This window comes from Stegodyphus dumicola, chromosome 2 (assembly GCF_044657685.1).
Source record: "Stegodyphus dumicola isolate Sdum_Otavi_A_Nest chromosome 2, ASM4465768v1".
Classification (NCBI taxonomy): domain Eukaryota; kingdom Metazoa; phylum Arthropoda; class Arachnida; order Araneae; family Eresidae; genus Stegodyphus; species Stegodyphus dumicola.
In genome coordinates, this window is record NC_140769.1 from 161,820,060 (window position 1) to 161,840,792 (window position 20,733).

The following is a 20,733-nucleotide window of genomic DNA, read 5'->3' on the forward strand; positions in this document are numbered from 1 at the left end:
CAAATGCCAAAGAAAGAAAAAGGAAACAAACGTCAAAGAAAGAAAGGAAACAAATGACAAAGAAAGAAAACGGAAGCAAACGTCAAAGAAAGAAAGGAAACAAATGGCAAAGAAAGAAAAAGGAAACAAATGCCAAAGTTGGGCTTCAAGTGGAAATATTGTTCCAAATGTTTCGAATGTTGCAAAGGTAAGATCTTTAATGTTAAAAAACCTCTGCCAAGTTAAAGGATAGCTGCAAAATCATTAAAATGCTCAGTGTGAACTGTAAGCAAAGTTGTAAATGCTGATTTGAATCTTAAAAAGGGGGAAATACGTAATATGCGGCGTCTCTACGACATATCGCCGAATGCAGAACTCGCTGCAGAATTCTTTATGAGAAACATTTACTAGGATACTCGTAAAAATGGAAAACTCGCTACACTAGATGAATCTTGGTTGTATTTAAATAACTGCTATAAACAGATATGCATTTATTATTATGGAAAAGGAGAAAATATTCTTAGAACACGGTTCAACGAATCTAAAGAAAGTTTTTCAAAAGGATATATGATTGTACTTGGTTTTTCATATTACGGCAAATTAAAATTAAAGAGAGTGGAGAAAAGTGTTAAGATCAATTCCATATATTATCAGAAATAGATTTTATACCCAATTTTCAAATATGAAGTACCTATTGTTCGCACACAGAGCCATCAATCAATAGAACTGCATGAAGGCAAAGCAAGTAACCACGCGTCAAAATCCACTGTTAATTTCTGGTAAAGTGAAACAGCAAACGTGCATCAAAGCCATACCCATCACTCATATCCTTACTAAATCTCTTGATGAACGGATTTTCATGATTTTGGACTTTTAAAAAGCGAATTGCCCAAACGTCGACCTAAAACCCTCCTTGGACTTCGGAAAGCTCTTCAAAAGGAACGAGATGAAATACCTCTTTCGATAAGTTTTATTGTCTTAGAAATTACGGTGCAGAAAGATAGTGAAAAATAAGGGTTATGAAACAAAACATTTAAAACACAAAATGTTTAGGTAAAATATTTCAGTAAATTAATGAAAATCGTTTAAAAAAAGTGTGTGAACAACCTCTGTATTTTTAATTAACTAACTATTTAATTTTTAAAAATTATTTAGCTCATTGAAAAGTTAATTATCGCGAAGATTACCTTAAAAGATTTCAAATTTAATAATGTAGTTATCTGAAAATAATCAGTCGAGATTTTTAATTTGAATGTCAATCAATTCAAGTGAATATTTTTTATAACTGAGTTTGGCTACAAAAAATATGAAAGAAGATTTAGTCTTTGCTTGCTTCAGTAATAGTGTTATCACAAAAAGGCTATGCATGTAGGTGCAATAACATCGTTAATCTTGGCATTAAAATTCCTGAATGCAGAATCTCGAATTTTATATTTCAAACATTTGTTTCTATTTTTCGTACTATTTTCATCCAATATTTTAAGATGAATCATGGGTCTTCTGCTTCTTTTTCAGACTGGAAGATGTGAAGGCCTTGTTGTCTACTTTCCCAGACCAACGGCCGCCCGACCCTACTCTCCTCAACGATGCTGGATGCACGTGTGATGACTGCGACCTGCCGCATCACGTTTCCACTCACGACCAGGTGCGCCATCTAGTGGAAGTAAGCCGAGGTTTTCTCGCTTCTCTTCCCAAGCCCGCTCTAGTCACTATCGCAAGGTAAAAATAACCGGGAGTTATTACGTCACTTTATAATATAAGGTAGTGGTATCTAAATGGGCTTCTGGGAGTTATAAGCATATGGACACTTAGAAATGACTTACTTATTGAAAGAATAAAAGCTTGAAAATCTCAGGTACTGGGCACAATTAATTGGAACCTACTTATCCCTTTGTGAAAAAGTTCTAAACGTATTAAAAGTACCATAGATGTTTATTAAATTATGCTTATGGATTCAAATAAAGGAAATAATTGCCTTAGGCTCTGCATATAGAATAATTAAAAAAACAGCCGAGGAGAAATTCGAATAATTTGGCTCGTACTTTGTGCCAAATTATTCGAATTTCTCCTCGGCTGTTTTTTTTAATTATTCTATTTGTTTTAATATTTGGACAGGAGGGGGAGCGATAATTTGACTTTGATAATTTCGCCAGGTTAAAGAAGGTGTAAAAATTTTTTAATTTATAATTTTTAAATTTAAAACTTAAATAGTACATAGACAAAAATAGTAAGCTCCTAAAGAAAATGACTGATATGATTACCCATAATGTTTTTACGATGCGTTTGTGTAAATCTGAGGGGGGAAGGAAAAAAAAAGAGTCTATGACTGAATAATAGACAATGGCTTGATTTATTTAATTATGGCAAAGCATTCGAAGGCTATCTTGCCTAAGAGAAGTAATGCCTTCGCGGAGGACTTTCTAAGGGAAATTGGCTCGTATCCACATTACACATGGAGAAAACGCCTAACAACTAGCCCATTCGCTTAGGATTGAACCCAGGATGAATTACCAGTGTTCAGCGATTCTACCGCTCAGCCGCTGTTGGGTGTAATGTTCAGCGAGTCAGCAGCTTAGTTAGAGTTTTTAGCGGCCGGGGCGACCCCTAAGTTTTCCGCTCTTCTCGATACCGAGCAAATAACTAAAATGTCAGAATGACATCTAGGGAAATAAATTAAAATTCTGTGTTTATTTTTGAAGTAAAACTTTAACTCCAGCGTTTTAAAATTATTGTTTTACCCTCCCTCTTTTTTTCCCCTTTTTTGCCCCACAAAAAAGCGCACATTTGAAGGTTTAAAATATTTTTTAAAAATGAATTTATTTAGAAAACTTGTCTCAGAACTCTTGCAGCAATTCCAAGAAGTATATTACACTATTTGGAACTGTGTTCTTGAGACTATAACTTAGAAAAAACTGCACGAGTTCAAGAGTTATGTTAGACGGCATAAAACTAATGTAATTTGTTATCTTTGATAGGTTGTGTCTTTGACGTCCTTTTCTCTAGCAATAACGGAGGTAAAACTCTGAACGAGGAATTCTTCCTCATTAATGTCACCTTGACCATAATGTAGTTGATATTCATATTTTACATTCACAAACTTCGCCAGGTTAAAGTAGGTGTAAAAGAAAAGTATGCCGCACTTGAAATCTCCTACTGATGTCTTTGAATACTATATTTGGGGCAAAAAATATTTTACTTCGCAGTTTAAGTCCATATGGAAATTCAGAATCACATTATTCTCCACCTGCTTCGATGCACATGTACATATGACTTATCCATGTAAAATAATTTTTCAAATGTAAAATGCCGCACTCCTCTAGTTACGCCGTAGCCTGCATATAACTAGTTACTCTTCCTATAACTTAATATATATATTATACATTCAAATACACGATGAGACTGGGAATCCATATATGTATTAGAATAGTATGGGAAATAGCATGAGAGCTCATGGGAGTGTCCCTTTTGTCTGGTGACGAAGGTCGCAACACGAAGATGAGCAAAGATATGATATCATCTTAGCAGACGTGTTGAATCACATTTGCGTTTGAAGAATGCTGACGTAGACTAATGCGAGACAACCTCCCTCCCTCTCTTTTTTTGTTTTGTTTATTATTTGCGTTTATTTATTTTTGTTTTTACTTTTTGCATCTATTGCATTTGAGTATGTTTTTCCGCGATAAGTATATTTCGGATTTATTTGTCTAAAAGTACTATATTTCCATTCAATTTAGCATGTGAGTATTTTTGAGACATTAAATTTTGTGAAATTTTATTAATTAAAGTAAATTCCCAGTAATGTTTTGCCAATATGTTCATGTCACTGAAAAATGAAGATCTGCAATATTCTTTATGCATAATTTTCTAAATTTAAATATATGTAATAACCATGGTGAAATCCTTTAAGCTAAAAAAATATAAATAAGGCAGTTGTTAAGTCAAAAATATATTTATGGCAGAATTATTTTGATATTACTTTACGAAAATACTGAATTCTTTGTACATTAATGTCGGTAGATATCATTTTATTAGAAAAATGTCGAACATGGACCTTATAAGAGATAGACTAACCCAGTGGGCGGGACGCGCGTCACCGACATGTCGGCAAGAAAGAGTAGGGACGGTCTGGTTTACTTTAACACTGAAACCTATGGCGTTTGTATCACATAACTCTTTTTAATTATTAAATGTGATACGTTGTATAGTGATGAGACTATAAAATCCACAGTTTTTTCCAAATACGATTTTATATATCTCATTAAAGCACTTTTTACTGCATATCGCGCCATTTTTTTCAAGCGTAGTTCTTGTACAAACATCTTTTCTTTAGTAAAACGGTAAAAACTCTTAAGCACAAAAATTTATGAACTTAATTTTGCGTAAAAATAAACTAAAATTAAATAAGATTGATAGTACGTGATGCTTTGAAATAAATAAGGTAAAATTAAACAAGATCTGATAATTTTTTTTTTTTAATTTAATGAACATTTTCAGGCAGTGATTTTCCAAACTATAATAACATTACAAAACGATCATATTTATTTGATTATATGATCATTAAATTATTAACATTAAAGTGGATTAGTTATTTTAATAATTCATAAATTTCGGAGCGTAATGAAGGGAAAGAAAAAAGATAAAATAAAATCTAGAAGTACTCAGATTTTATATTACGCCCAAAAGGAACATTTTTTTAAAGTTTTGTGTATATGTGTTTGTATAATATAGGTAACCCTATATTTATCGAATATCCTGTTCTTCGCCCGTAAACCACATACATTTGAAAACAGCATATCTTTAGAATTTCAGCACTGGACATAAAACAGTTATTTTTCGTACAGTGCTTACTCTGAACTCGTTGAATTTGTTAATCAAAAATTCGTTAAAGTTTTACAAAATATGAAATAGATTAAAACAAATTCGAAATTCGGCCGTCCAGATGCCCATGTTCGGGTGGAGGATTACATTATTCAAAATTTGATGGCTCTAGATACTCTTGTTTTTGTCACAGTGCGACAGACGTACATGTATTCACACAGATTCTTCATTATTTAATTTCTTTAAATATAATACAGGGCGATAATATTTGGTAACAACAATTTGCAAGGAGACACGGACATTTATAGTAAAACAGCGCAAAATGCTGCTTCGAAACTAGCAGCTTTTTAGGCTACCGCCGCTTTGGGCTAATAAATTAAATTAACAGTAAATAAAAAAAAACTTTTACAAAACTAAAATTAAAAAAATAATCACTATAAAATACAAGCAAAATTAATTATTACGGTTAAATACAATTTTAATATTAGAATTAAATGTATAAAAAATTTTAAGGAGTCAAAAATGTTTATCACTATGATGTATTATGAAATATAATTGAACTAAAATTCCTTTATAGAAACTGTGCTATAATACTCATGTATAATTTTAAAAAAGCAGCCGAATTTAGAATTTTAAACAAAACTTTCAAAAATTCATTTTTAAATATTTTAGTGTTTTTTACTTATTTACACGAATAAAAGGCATAAAAATTGCAAGAGAAAATTGCTTGTTTGAAATTTTCTAATAGTTCAGATATAAAATATTATTTTCTAAAAGAAGTAGTTACAAATTACCTTACAGCATAAGAAAAGCTAAAGGAATATCCAGCCCTGAAAGCGTGCAATAGCTTTATAATTATTTGGAACGTTAATTATGCTTGATAAATATGCTAAATTTTTAAAAATCAATCTCAATTTCAAAAATTAAAATATGGAGAAATTCTAATTTGTGAAATGTGGCGCTACAACCAGCTTTTTCTTGACAATTATACACGCTGCAATAGGCAACCAGTGTTAAATTTCTGCAAGTCTTCCCTACTCCTCCGGATGCGATCAAGGTGACAGCCGGCAACGCCTCAGACGAGGGAGAAAACCCGTTTGGGTTAGTCTATTTCTTATAAGGTCCATGGTCAGAATCCACTGACGTATGCAGGTTCTATTTATATAACTGATTAAAAAAAAGAACTGAATTCATTTATCTTTTCTGATGCACGTTGAATCTGACGAACCACATTCTGAAAAACCACAATTCTATTTCTTGACATCACATTTTATTTACATAAAACATTCAAAAGGAAAAAATTAATATTTAAATACATTTTCTTGTAGAGCCTCTCTTTTTCTATTATGGCTGTACGAATCAATTTATCCGTCCATCACACGGATTCGAAAACGAACTATCTACTGTTTACAAAAATTAATAAAAAAAACAAAGTTTTAATTCCTCTCACTAATGGAACCTCTGGCGCCCTCTAGCAAGGAAAAGACACTTTAGATGAACATTTAACTCATTTTGACCGCTCTCTATTCCATTTGAACGCTGTTTTTGCGTAACATCTGTACGTACAGATAGAATAAAGGACTCTCTTTCCCAAAACGGATTGTGAAATGGACTTAAAATGGATTCAAGGGAGATTTTTTTCGTGACGTCTGTACGTACGTACGTATGTATGTATCCCGCTTATCTCCAAAACATGTAGCTTCAGAACATTGAAACTTTGTATATGGTACTGCTATACCGTGTAGATGTGTACCTCCCTTTTTGGTTTCAATCGGCTGCACCAAAAGTATGTAAATATACGCATATATATATCTATTCTCTTACTCGGCTCGGTGAGCTAAATTTTTTTATTCTTAAAAGTTGGAAATTGTTAATTTTGGCTCTAAAAGTGAATGAATTATATTGTTCTTATCCGGTTAAAGTTTTTACGCCTTTAATTAATCTGCATGCAATAATTGTAGAATTATCAACTATTAAAAGTTGCTTAAGTTTCGCTAAGCTTAACAACGTCGCCATTTGTTTACATTTGAAACTTATATATTATATAGCATAGTGAATTAAGTCAGTTTCTACACCAACTTCAGTGTCTTTTTGCCGAGTGTTGCCAAAAGTTTTGTGCATCCAAAGATCTGTCTTTCTACCTAATTTTAAATAATTTAAACTTCATTTTAATTGTGAAAATTTTTAAAAATTTTGGTATTTTGGGTTTTTCTGTATTTTTCAATTTTTAATGAAGATGTTTTGAGTCTTTATATATATATTCCCCTTGCATCGAAGGGAGACCTGACTTGATTGATTGAGAAATATATCTCTAATAAAATTCGGGGAAATAAGTTTAAATGAAATGCAGCGAAAATGTGCATAATTTTAACCCTATTCTCGAAATTGACTATATATGTAATTTCGTTCATTTACTACGCAGCTAATAAAATCTATCATAATTCTCACGAAAATGCACTACATGATTAATTCCATAACGTACTACTACTTGATTTATTCCATAACATAGTGTAATAACACGTCTAGCGTGTTGGGAATAATGATGTTTAACGCATTAAACAGCTTTCCTCCCATAAGCCTTATATTTTTGCTCTCCTAATGAGAGTATGCTCCGACATGTGAATCAGATATGGCAAAATGAAACTACAAATATTCACCAAAACTTCCAATTTACTGATTATTTAGAATAAAATCTCGTTCGCTTCATTTAATGAAATTATTTACTTCATTTTACAAGCATTCATACTTGCGTTTCTTGTACAGTGCCAAACAATACAAGCAATTAAAAGAAAACGAGTGTGATAGAAAATCTCCAAAATAGCCGAAGGTATTCTGCCCGCACATTTTCAATATTTACCCTAAATTTACATGAGAAATTTCTCAAGAAGCTCCTTTACTACTATTTTATGTATTTTCAGGTCCAGCCGGGATGACTATTGCCCGCCTGAAGATGTGGACTTCATTCAAGCCGAGATCTTGAAGATGCTGGAAGAAATCTATGGCGAACTCGACGTCCATCAGGATTACGACATGGATGCCTCCGAAGAGGAAGTCCCTCCGCTTGTTCGAAGAGTTTGTTCCTCCGAAGAGGAAGTTCCTACTCTCGTCGATCCAGAATCTATGAATCCTCAGATCCACCCGCAAAAGCCAGAGAGCTCTTCAGGTCTTGAGAATCAGCGAACGCCTGAAATCCTTGATGCACCAGAAGACTCTGGCGATTCACTTGCAAAATAATTCTTTTCTAGAATGCTCAACAACACATGATTTACATGAACGAATCGCTTACGCTTCAGCAGACTAATGTAATTTGCAAAGATTTGCCAAACCTAATTGTATACGGAGTTATTAAACTTCAATGATTCTTCCTGGCTTTCTCCTCATTTTTTGTTATGTTTTACAATATTCTTGTAATAATTCTTGCTATCTGTTTCTGAATGATGCAATATGGTGCAATTTCTGAATATGTACAGAACGTTCTGAATTCGAAATGAATATCTGGGCAGGCAAAATTATGTTAAGACTGAATCCAAGTATACATCTGATGGTTATGCACTACATCATTGCTGATCCATCATTACATTGGGCTATAGGAACCTTCAATAAAAATACCTTAATTTTTGTAAATTATTTACAAACACTAAAATAAACGACATCGTAATCGGTTCTTCGTGATTATTATTCTTTCGACAATACAACTGTCGACAAATTATACAAAGAATAATGTTTTTGGTGACTTTGCAATATTTTTTTTTTTACAGAAAAAATCCTCTGATGATTTTCTTGTATTTTACGGTGCTAATTTCGATTATGAAGTTACAATTTCTTCATCTCTCCATATACTTCTTTTATTGGTATAGCGTAACTTTCCTTTCACGCTATTATTTTGTATCAAATATCAAATTGGCTACTTCCGTCAAAGGCATTAGGAATTAAATTCTAAAATTCTTGTTTTATAAGAAGAGCGTTTTATACATAAACACTCCTTTGTACTTGTGCCAGCACTCTTATGGAGGCAATCTGTTATTCGAAAAGGTGAAATCTTCATAAGGGGGCCGGCATAAAGATATAGGTACCCTTATTAAGATCAGCTTCTAACTTCGAAATGCTCAAGCGAAACTATAACTAACTATCAGTTAATGAGAGAAGTTTCTAACTTGACAAAAGCTATTACTATTCAACAGATCTTGTTTTGTGACGTTGTATTCGTTTATGTAAGAGTGAAATTAAACTGCTCTTGCCATTTTCATTGTGGCTTTCGAATAAAATTAGCACTTGCTTTTAGTGATTCTAAAATTTGATTAGTTTCGAACAAAATGAAATGCTCCAACGTTATACGTAAAGTTCTGAATGTAGATTCTTGACAACGCGTCTTATGTAACTTCCGAAAAATGGATGCCCAAAATATGTATTTAATACGATTTTAGAATCAAAATTTCTTCAAAAAATTTAATCAGATATAGCATGTTTATTTCAATTTCAAATTCTAAGATTTTCTCTCTCTTTTTTTTTTTTTTTTTTAGCTTGAAAGGGGCAATTGCCCAGAAGGGCTATTAATTTCGTTTTGTCATTTTGCGTTGGTTCACACTTATAAACGGCATTTCACTTTTCAAATTGTTGCCACCAAATATTAGAGCCCTACATTATATTTAAAGAAATTAAGTAATGAAGAATCTGCATGAATGTATGTATGTTTCTCGCACTGTGAAAAAACACATTAAATTTTGAGTAACGTAATCCTCCATTCGAATATGGACATCTGGAAGCCAAAATTTAGAATTTGTTTTATTATCTATTTCATATTTTGTAAAACTTGGACGAATTTTTGATTAACAAACTCAAAGATATCAAAGCTAGCAATGGCAACACTATACTGGAGGGGGAATAATTATCTCCAGTACGCGAAACTGTGTATCGGAAATTCTAAAAATATGCTCATTTTAAATTATTTTGTGATGTTGCTGTTGAAATGAATTTTATGGTTTAAGTGCGAAGAAAATGATATTTAATAAATAAAGGTAACACACAAAACATTAAAAAAACCCATTTTTTTTGGACGTAATATAAAATCTGAAGGTTTTTCAGTTTTTTTTAGTCTTTTATTTACTAATTTATTTTATTAGACGATTTATTATTTTTTCTTTTATTTCTTTTTAAAATCTGGATATTTTTTAGAATTTAATTCAGATTAAAATGTTTTCTCAAAAGTCGAAGTCTGAACCGTGCTTAAATTAAGAAATCTTATAAAGCCTTAAAATCGGGATTTATAGAGGGGTAAATCGGAATTCTGTAAGCTGTATTAAATAAAATCACGCAAAAATTTTTGTGCTGTTAATCCGAAAATTGAATTATTATCACGGCATTTGTCTAACTATAAATGTTTTTTGTCTCACTTGGTTTTCGCTCATATTCTCCAACTCCCAGCATTTTCTGTGAACATAAAGCGGAAGATTTCGCGTGAGTATTTTGGGGGAAGGGGGTCATCACTTATCTCTTCGCCTGAGAGTGTTGAATGATGGGTCCCTTGAGGAGAGGGGCACACCCTGTTGAGCAACAACATTTAGGAAATGACACCATTCATTCTATATCTGTTTCATCGATGATCACAAATCATGTGCACTGTTGACTTTTTTGTGTTTCCGAAAAACGAACGAATTAAAAAGCTAACTGTCAGTTACTTGATTGAAAATTACACGAGGGAAAACCTCTCTTCTGGAACGAAATAATTCCTACTTAGAGGCCTAGTTAATACTTAAGGAAAGATTAAAAATATATTAATTTGAGAAATTAAAAAATTCATCTCTGTCAGGACTCTCGGAAATTGCGATAACGGAAATAGCGTTCAAATGCAGAAATCAAAGCAAAAGGGGAAAATTTTAAAAAAGATTATAAATAAGATTGAAGTATAATCGAAATTTTAATTCATGAAAGTACTTCGTACTGTAGAATTTTAAAGTTACTACTAGGGGGAAGCCTTCCAGATGAGCGGGCTGCAGCCAAAGCAAAATTTGTAAGTTCTATTTACCCCTGAAAAGCAAATGTATGGAAACATTTGAATATGAAATAAATTAGTTCATTCTTTCCAAACAACAACCAATTCGTAAATATTTTTTTTTATTCTCGAACCAGGAAACAAAAACTTTTGGCACTTCGGGTTAATACGTATGACGTCATGATTTAAATTAAATGTAATATAACAACGTTTTCTCAATATTAATAAAAGAATTATTGTGGCAAGAATATATCGTGTCAATTATACTAACCTGAAATAAAAAGTTGCCAACAGCAGCTATATAATAATAATAATATGTTTAATGTTTGGCAATGTTATTTTTATTTCATATTTTGTAGAACTTATAAAATTTTTAATTAACAGTCTCTACGATTTGAAAACGAGCAGCAGTAGCAACATATTTCGAAATGAAGTGTTTTTATCTCCAACTTGCGAGATTGTTGCCACTCGGAAAAATGAGTGTTATTGATGTTTTTAATTGATATCTCGGCTGATTAAAGTCTTACGAAGATGAGAGCAGTCGAAATGGTTTCCACGAATTTTTACAATCGGGAATAATATATTTAATGTTTAGCAACGCTATTTTTATTTCATATTTTGTAAAACTTAGAAAATTTTTATTAACAAATTCTACGATTTGAAAGCGAGCAGTGGCAACACTTCGCGAAATAAAGCAGATTTTTATCTTCAGCGTGCGAGACTTGCCACTCGGAAAAATGAAGGCGAACATTAGTGTTTTCAGAGTTTTTAATTAATATCTCGGCTGGTTAAAGTCGAACGAAGGCGAGGATGACCGTGATGGCTTCCACGAATTTTTCGAATCCGGGAGTATCTCTCTCGAAATTCAACTTCCCGCCGTTCCGAAGAGATAATACCACAAACAAACAAACCGGCGATAAGATTATAATACTACTATTAATGTAAATTTAATTTTGCATAATGTTCACTATGAAAATGAAAACAACTATATCTTTATTTTAGTTGTATGTAACGACGTATAACCGAAATTATGCAACGTATGAACGAAAGATTTTAGTATTAGAACGAATTGGAATGAATCGAAAGTGAGACGAAATTTATTCTATATCTGTAGGGAAAGAAGCTGTAAATCTCGATGTCAATTTCTAGACTTCTTATTATTAAGAGGAATTGAAATTGTTTAATTATTTTATTAAAAAACACATTTTTAATTAAATATAATATAATTTTACTTACCAAATTCGCGTTCAATGCAAAACAAGTTATCCCGAAAAAAGTCATTTCCATAATCTTCCTCATTGCATAACAGCCTGACTGAATTTTTACGTAATAAAAATAATTGTAACCGCAATTTTACATGGTATATGCTTATCGCAACAAAAGTCCTCGTTATCACCTTCATCATTACTGTCACTACATTCTTGTCATTTGTCTTCTGAAGATGAAGCTACTACAATTAGGCAAATTTTCGAATTTTATTTTAGGGAGTTTGCTTCTTATAATTATAGCTCTTATAAATTATAAAAGCAAGTTAAAAATATTTTCATTTGCATTGTTCTCGATGACTTTTTTCTGGAATGTATTCACGTTATATTTTAAAATTTTTATTTCGCAATACACAAGCTTGCTTTGTCCAGGAGATGATATTTTGTTTCTCATTCGCATATAAAAGATTTGTGCATTGCTGTTGGATATAATATCGGGGATATTATATTCATCCGCCGTATGTATGCATGGACCCTTCACAATGCACCGATATCGCAGCAACCATGAATCCAAGAAGGAAAATGGTACTGTCAGAGGATTTTGTCATCACAGAACAGCATTGTTTAGTACAAGTTGACACACAGGCCCCGAATTAAAGAATTCTATTTTCCAGGTGGAACTATCTGCATGCTGCAGTCTGCTATGCACTCATCATGCACAAATGCCACGATTTGTACTGATTCGGGGTCTAGCCTTCTGGCCTAATTGGGTGATTGTAGCAGAAATCCATCTGTGCATGCCATTCGCTGCCTAATTTTCCGAATTTCTTTTTCTAAGCATCCTATTCTACAGGGTCATTCTAAATTCTTTTCACAAATTAAAAGGGATGCATATATAAATGCAACAAGTTCCAAATCAGATCTACTTATATAATAGTCATCAATATTTACCACAGGAGTGGGAAAAGTTTGAATTTCCAGTATTTCGATTAAAATAATGTTTTTTGCATTGCAATGTAATGATCTTGAAACAGTCCATTGATAACATTTTAGTACTTATTTGTTTAAGGAAAGAATTCTAATAGCGCATATGTAACAACTTTTTAACATCCTAAGAAAATCTGGAACAGTGGCTTTTTTTTTTTTTTTTTCCTATGAAAACGCAACACAAAAAATAATTGGACATCTTTAAGAGTATATACAGGACAAAAATCAGAAACCATCGCATTTTAAATCTGAATTGAAGTCTAGATCAGGGGTTCCCAACCGGTGGTACGCAAAAGAAGTAAAGTATTTTTAACTATTAAATTCAAAAATTAAAACCCCAACATCCTGATTGAGTGTTTTCTCTAACACTCGTAAATTTATGCGTGGTGGTAGTAGTACTTTGTAGTGGTGGTACTATAAAGAATAGATTTTCAATGAGATGAGCAATAATTACCATAGAACATAGAGTCGCATTCCACTCTGATAGGCAGAAAAGAGGAATCTTAAAATTGCAATTTGAACTTACAACAGTGTTTTTAGAGCGAATGAACGGGACCAAAAGTTGCGCAATCAATTTAGTGAAAAACTCACAGAGTGCAGAAAACGGATAAAACCGAAAACCTGGCATTCGAGTGTTCATTGGAGCTCAGACTTTGACGGCAAACACTCGAATGCGCATCTTTGGTTCGCAATGTCTCAACCTCGCAAACGATTGCAATAAGTTAATAATCTAATCAAGGGCTATATATTATCAACCGGCTCCAACTCAAGGTAGGTTTGATACCACCTTTTCTTAAGGTAGCAGTTTTTTTCCCCCTTCGCCATCTTCTATCCTGTCCTCCTGTACTTATCGTGCTGCGCTCATTCTACTTGAAACGCCCTTCTATGGAAGACGACGTTCTGACAGCCGGAACACAGCGTGAACTTTTCATTCTAATCTCGGCATACAGCGAAAGTTGGAGTTTTTCACTAAACTGATTGCGCAACTTTTGGTCTCCTTCCTTCGCTCTCCCAACACTGTTGTAAGTTCAGGTTGGAATTCTAATATTAATCTTTTTTGCCTCTCAGAGTGGAATGCGTCCCTGTGTTCTATGGTATATATTGCTCATCTGGATGAATACTATCACTCCTCTTAATCTGTAAAAACAATTTAGAATTCACCCCGTATGTTGGGTTCAAACCCACGAGGGAATCATTGGCAATGAACTAGCTGAAAGGGTAGAGAAGCAGGTAGCAAACAATATCTGTGATGAAGAGATTATAAAAGCTGTTTCTCAGCTGTTGAAGAGACCACAGATCTTTTCTCCCTACGTTACACCTTAAGCAGACTCCTCAGGAGTTCATATTCTGAAAGTGCCAGGAGACATAGCCCACAGCCATCAGGTAACCATTTTTTCTATTGGAAGCTTGTCGGCTAAGTATAGCGGGCATCCCCAAAATCGGATTCATCCATGTAATACTGATATTCCAAATTGTAAATTTTCACCTTTTACTGCTTTTTTAAACAATTCTGTCGATACAATTAAATTCTTTTATTTTTTTTTTTTTACCGCAAGTATAGCACTTCTGTGTTTTTTACTTTATTCAAAAGCTACTATGAGTCGCCTCGATATTTCACCCCTGAAGATTCACTGCACTTAAACTAAAGTCCCTAACCGATTACAAGGTTTATCCAAAGTATGTCTTCTCCTCTTCCCATCTGCAACCATCTAGACCAGCGATTCTCAACCTTTTGACTAACGCGTACCAAGTAAACAAAAATTGAAAACCTATAGTACCACCACTACAAAGTACTACTACCACCACGCATAAATTTACGAGTGTTAGAGAAAACACTCAATCAGGATGTTGGGGTTTTAATTTTTGAATTTAATAGTTAAAAATACTTTACTTCTTTTGCGTACCACCGGTTGGGAACCCCTGATCTAGACTTCAATTTGGATTTAAAATGCGATGGTTTCTGATTTTTGTCCTGTATATACACAATTATTTTTTGTGTTGCGTTTTCATAGAAAAAAAAAAAAAAGAAAAAAAAAAGCAACTGTTCCAGATTTTCTTAGGATGTTAAATAGTTGTTACATATGCGCTATTAGAATTCTTTCCTTAAACAAATAAGTACTAAAATGTTATCAATGGACTGTTTCAAGATCATTACATTGCAATGCAAAAAACATTATTTTAATCGAAATACTGGAAATTCAAACTTTTCCCACTCCTGTGGTAAATATTGATGACTATTATATAAGCAGATCTGATTTGGAACTTGTTGCATTTATATATGCAATCAAAAGTACACACACACACACACATACACACACACACACATATATATATATATATATAAATTCACGGTAAATAATACACACAACACACATATTATTTGTTGTGAATTGCGTTTTCGTTAAGCAAATTAGATGGAAAATAGTGTATTGAGTATTATTTTTTATATTTTGATGTGCGTTGCTTGAATTTATGTAAATGCTTCATAAGAAAAAAATGCAATTTTTTAGAAATTTGTAGAATTTTTAGCCCAAAGGGCGTTATCCCAAAAGGGCTGTTAATTTCGTTTTGGTATTTTGCGTTGAAAACTTTAAATGTCGGTTCACATTTAAAATGGTTGCCACAAAATATTATCGCCCTGTATTATATTTGAAGAAATTAAATAATTAAGGATATGCTTAAATGTATGCATGTTTCTCGCATTGTGATAAAATAACGGTACCTAGCGCCATCCAATTTTGAGGAACGTACGTGTCCTCCTGAATATGGGCACCTGGAAGTTCAAATTTGAAATTTTGTTTTACTATCTATTTCATGTTTTGTAAAGCATTTATGAGTTTTTGAATAACAAACTCAAGGATTTCAAAGCGAGCTGTGGCAACACTGTACGGGGCAAAAAACATTTTTATCTACAGCGTGCGAGACCGCGTGTTTCGGAAATTCTAAAGAATACTCGTTTTAAATTATTTTGCGATTGCGATATTGCTGTTGAATTCAGTTTTATGGTTTAAGTGCGAAGAACATATTTAATAAATAAAAGTAACGCACAAAACGTTAAAAAATGCCCCTTTGGATGTATTATAAATCTTAAAACTTTCAGATATTTTATTTATACTTCCTATGAAGCGAAAAACAATTTAGATCTATGCCTTCGCCGGGATTGGAACCCTGGCCCCTCGGTACAGCAGTCAGATTCACTAACCACTTTCCCGTCTGGATGGGGGGGCTGTAGAAAATTGTTGTTGGTAATTTTTTTTTTTTTTTTTCTTCATGAAAATGTAAAATAGAAAGGACATTGCAATTCTGCCCAATTATTGACAAGTCAGATTTTAACATCCGCATTTTATGCAAGAAATAAATAGGTGCAAATAGTAGATTTTTTAACTCATTTTATGTTTTCTTTTCTTCCAAACGTCATTATTACCAATATATTTCCTATATATTTGTAAAGACGATGATTTAGGCTGTCATTCTTTTGATATTAAAGCTACTGTGAGAAGAAATAAATTTTCGAATTTAAATTCTTCAAAAATAAGGAAATAATATATATATATATTTAAAAAAGGAGAGAGAGAGAGAGAGAAAGGAAAGAAAAGAAAAGAAAAGAAAAAGAACAGAAAAAGAAAAGAAAAAAAAAAAAAAAAAAGGAGAAAAAAGGGGAAAAAAAAAAAGAAAGAAAATCTGAAATGTTTCAGATTTTAAATTATGTTCAAAAGGGGCTTTTTTTTTTTTTTAACATTTTGTGTGTTACTTTTATTTATTAAAATCATGTTCTTCGCACTTAAACCATAAAATTCAGTTCAACAGCCATATCAAAAATAATTTTAAAATGAGCATACCTTTAGAATTTCCGATACACAGGTTCCGTGCGCTAAAGATTTTTTTTTTTTTTTTCCCCCCCGTAGAGTGTTGCTATTGCTCGCTTTTAAATTGTTGAGTTTGTTACTCAAAAATTCGTTAAAAATTTACAAAATATGATATCGATAATAAAACAAATTCCAAATTTCAAATTTCGGCTTTCAGATGCCCATATTCGCAGTAGGATTATGTCATTCAAAATTGGATGTCTTTATGTAACGTTGTTTTATCACAATGCGAGAAACTTACATACATTAATGCAGATTCATCATTATTTAATTTCTTCAAATATAATACAGGGCGATAAAATTTGGTGGCAACGGTTTGGAAAGTGAGACGGACATTCAGAGTGATTCGACGCAAAATCACAAAACGAAAATAATAGTCCCTCAAAGACAAAGCCCGTTTGGACTAATAATATCCTCGTGAGAATTTTTAAGCTTCATGCTTTTTAAAAGAAATTCTACTATACAGTAAGAATTTCGAAAGAATGTACTCAAGAAAAAGGTGTCTGAATTCATCAGCACTTGCCCAGTCTTCCATTATATTTGCTGCCTGTACAGTCCAGGCACTCCATTTAAATAACAGAATAATCCATAATAAAATCTATTATATACCTTCTTCCCCCTTCTTCGCATTATCTCCCATCATATCTTTGTGAACAAGGTTGCATGTGATTCTTCAGACTTCCATCAATCCTCCGCGTCAGGGTTCGGCCCCTTTCGGGTGGGTCAGCTGTTGCTTAGGTTGAAGTGCATTTAATGATGAATATGCGACTTGCGGGCAAACGCATGCATTTCCCAGACCATTGCATTTTACCATTTTTTCTCCCAAAGGAGGCTTTCGAATCTAGTAGGTGCTATGAGGAGGGGAAGTCTTAGTGAGAAGTATTAAGTGTATTATTTGAGTTTTAAATCAAAGTTGATGAAAACAGTGTGAAGTAAAATCCATCCTTACATGTTTTTCTTTCAAGGTATAGACTACTTTGTTTTAGTATAAAAGCAAACTTTTCTAAGCGTTTTTTCCTAAATGTGAATGCAAAATAATGATTCTGTACTTAACGCTACGAAGGAAAATAATTAAAAACAATGAAATTTAAGAATAGTATTTCACGAATATTAAACAGATGCATATAGTAAGTGAATGTAAAGTAAATAGATATCTAAAGAATTGTTAAATGTCCAAGAAATTAAATTACATTTTAAAAATTTTCAGTTTTACTCTAACATCTTATTCTTAAGTGATACTGCCAAAAGTTAGAAATATATAATAGTTCTTGCAAAGTTCAATATATCAAATCAATTTGTTTTACAACAGATACTTTGTATTATTACTGAGAGCTTCGTTCGTTACAATTAATTCGCTTACTGCAAGTTAATCGTTACATGCAGTTCAGTTAAATGCATAGTCGTTAATTACTTCTTACCTCAAATTCTTATTACTTCTTATGGATGACAATTGCAATTTTATTTTATTTTGTTTTATGCAACTGTGCTGCAGTATAGGCCTAAATTAAAACATATAAAAAAAATCTGAAAGCTTTCAGATTTTATATTACGCCCAAAGGGGCGTTTTTTAGCCAAAGGGACAAGTTGCCCTGAAGAACTACTAATTTCGTTTTGGCATTTTGCGTTGGTTCTCTATAAATGTCGGTTCACTTTTCAAATCATTGTCACCTAATATTATCCCTATGTATTACTTTTAAAGAATCTGCATGAATGTATATATGTTTTTCGCACTGTGATAAAACAACGGTACCTAGAGCCCTCAACTTTTGAATAATATACGTTTCCACACGAATATGGGCATCTGGAAGCCCAAAATTGGAATTTAGAATTTTTTTTGTTATCTAGTTCATATTTTGGATTACATCCATCCGATGGTGCTAATTTCTCCCCAATGGCGATGCCGTATTCCAAGATGATCGATCTCCTGTTCACTCAGCTCAATTTGAGGGGTCTAAGACTGGTTTCCTGAGCATGAGGGTGAACATTTACATCTACCATGGTCATCACAGTCACCAGATATCAATATTATTGAGCCTTTATGGGCTACTTTGGAGAGAAATCTTCATGAGCGTTATCCACCGTCATCACCGTTAGTTGAACTTACTAAAGTTTTACAGGAAGAATGGTGAAAGATTACCTTGCAAATCATACAAGACCTCTATTTATCCATTACGAGAAGACTGTAAGCTGTTCGAATGCCAATGGTTTTCCTACACCGTGATGATCAAAGCAGTATGTTTTTATTTAGGTGTTTCCACATTTCTGTCCAACCCCTGCATATATATGTAGGATGTAGTTGTATTTACGAACTATAGGAACAGTCCTATTGATGACAACGGTAATGACATTTAATAATTTAATGACGAAAACACACGAACATAAATAACACATGAAAAGAAATAAGAAGAAAAAAGGTCTGCCCATGGCATCATCAAAACAGAATAACATCATAATTAAGCGAAATCACATCATAAAAAGAATTCAGAGCTCTTTTTTTTTTTTTTTTCTTCAAATTTCATCATTATTTCCGCCTAGCGTCTCGTCTGCCGAAATTATTTATTATCTCCTTTGACAAAAATAGTTAGAATTCTATTAAAATGAAATACCTTATTAACATATTTTTTAAGTTGGAATCTCGAACTTATATAAAATAGAAACATTAAAAAGGTCTAAATAAAAGGGAATATGCAATCAGTAAACTAAGTAATTATCGTTACTGACCGGAAATCAGTTGATTTTCAAGGGAAGCAAACTAATTTCCGATCAATTAACAATAATGAATAAATGCGAAAGTGTTTCGTCTTTTTCTCAAATAAGCATTAAGCCAAAAAAGTTTTTTAGAAAGATGAATTTAAATTATTCAAATTGCTAATTAAAATTCTGCAAGCAATTTGATATACTGTCAAGTTTTAAAATCAATTTTAAAATCGGTATATAATTCTTATAAGAGTTAATTTTATTTTTGTAACAGCGAGTTTTATTTTCTTGAGAAAATTGTCCCCCGACACTTTCACCTTTAATCATATTAACACAATGCGAACTTTTTAAAATCAATAAAAAACAATGAAACGAGGAAGACTAGGTGAATAAAAAATATATTCACTTAAGACTAAAAGGAAATGTTAAGAATGTAAGAAAGGAAATTTACCTAATATACGTTAAAGGTACCACTTTAATGGTATTTCTTTTTGGACATTCTTCACTATGTATTTACTTTTGGTTTTGACTTTTACCCTTGCCTGCATGAATGACGAAACACGAATTGAATGATTGTAGAGTTAGGTTTGAAGGCAACTTCCGTTTGATAAGTTTGCTTCTGCCTGCTCAACAGTCATTCACTTATGCATTTTTTAAAAAATTTTTTTAGATTAATTTTAATTTGCTAAATTGGTGAATTTATTTTCATGGTTTGGTTTTGCACTTGATTGTCTTATGCTATCTGAATTTAAATGATATTGTAGATTAGTTCGAAAATTAAATCTTTTATATGTTTGCACATTTTTTAATTATTTTATCTTTAAATTTGCTTTTTACGTATATACATGTTTGTTAAAATTTAAATTTCATTCCTTGCAGCAATGGCACAAAGAATTAATTAAATTTGTATTTAAATTCAATTTATTCTTTTGAAACAATTTTGTTTGTACTTAGCAGCTTTAGCGCTAATTACCTGGTTTGTTTCTATTTTTTTATTATAAATTTTAAATACAACTTCTTTTTAAAAACAAATTCCAATAGTTTTGTTTTCTTTTTAATTAACTCTATTTTTAAACTCGCTCTCTAATAATTTAGTTTAATTAATTTAAATACTTTAATACAATAGTTCAATTTTAATTAATTTTAGTGAATTAATTAGCAATAACATTTAAATTCCTAGTTTTTTTAAAAT

The 20,733-nt window shown here is 32.2% G+C and overlaps 1 protein-coding gene across 3 annotated transcripts in view; it reads left to right on the plus strand.

Annotated features, from left to right (window-relative positions):
- Window positions 1–8,166, plus strand: part of MESR6 (misexpression suppressor of ras 6) — a 692,054-nt gene extending 683,888 nt beyond the window's left edge. For 2 of the 3 annotated variants that reach the window (XM_085811389.1, XM_085811390.1), the window contains 2 exons: window positions 1,495–1,698; window positions 7,716–8,166. In XM_085811389.1, coding sequence (XP_085667515.1) covers window positions 1,495–1,698; window positions 7,716–8,031 — 520 coding nt within the window. In that variant the 3' untranslated portion in view covers window positions 8,032–8,166. The remainder of the gene's footprint in view (window positions 1–1,494; window positions 1,699–7,715) is intronic. The other variant, XM_085811391.1, reaches the window with a different exon arrangement.
- The last annotated feature ends 12,567 nt before the right edge of the window (window positions 8,167–20,733 follow it).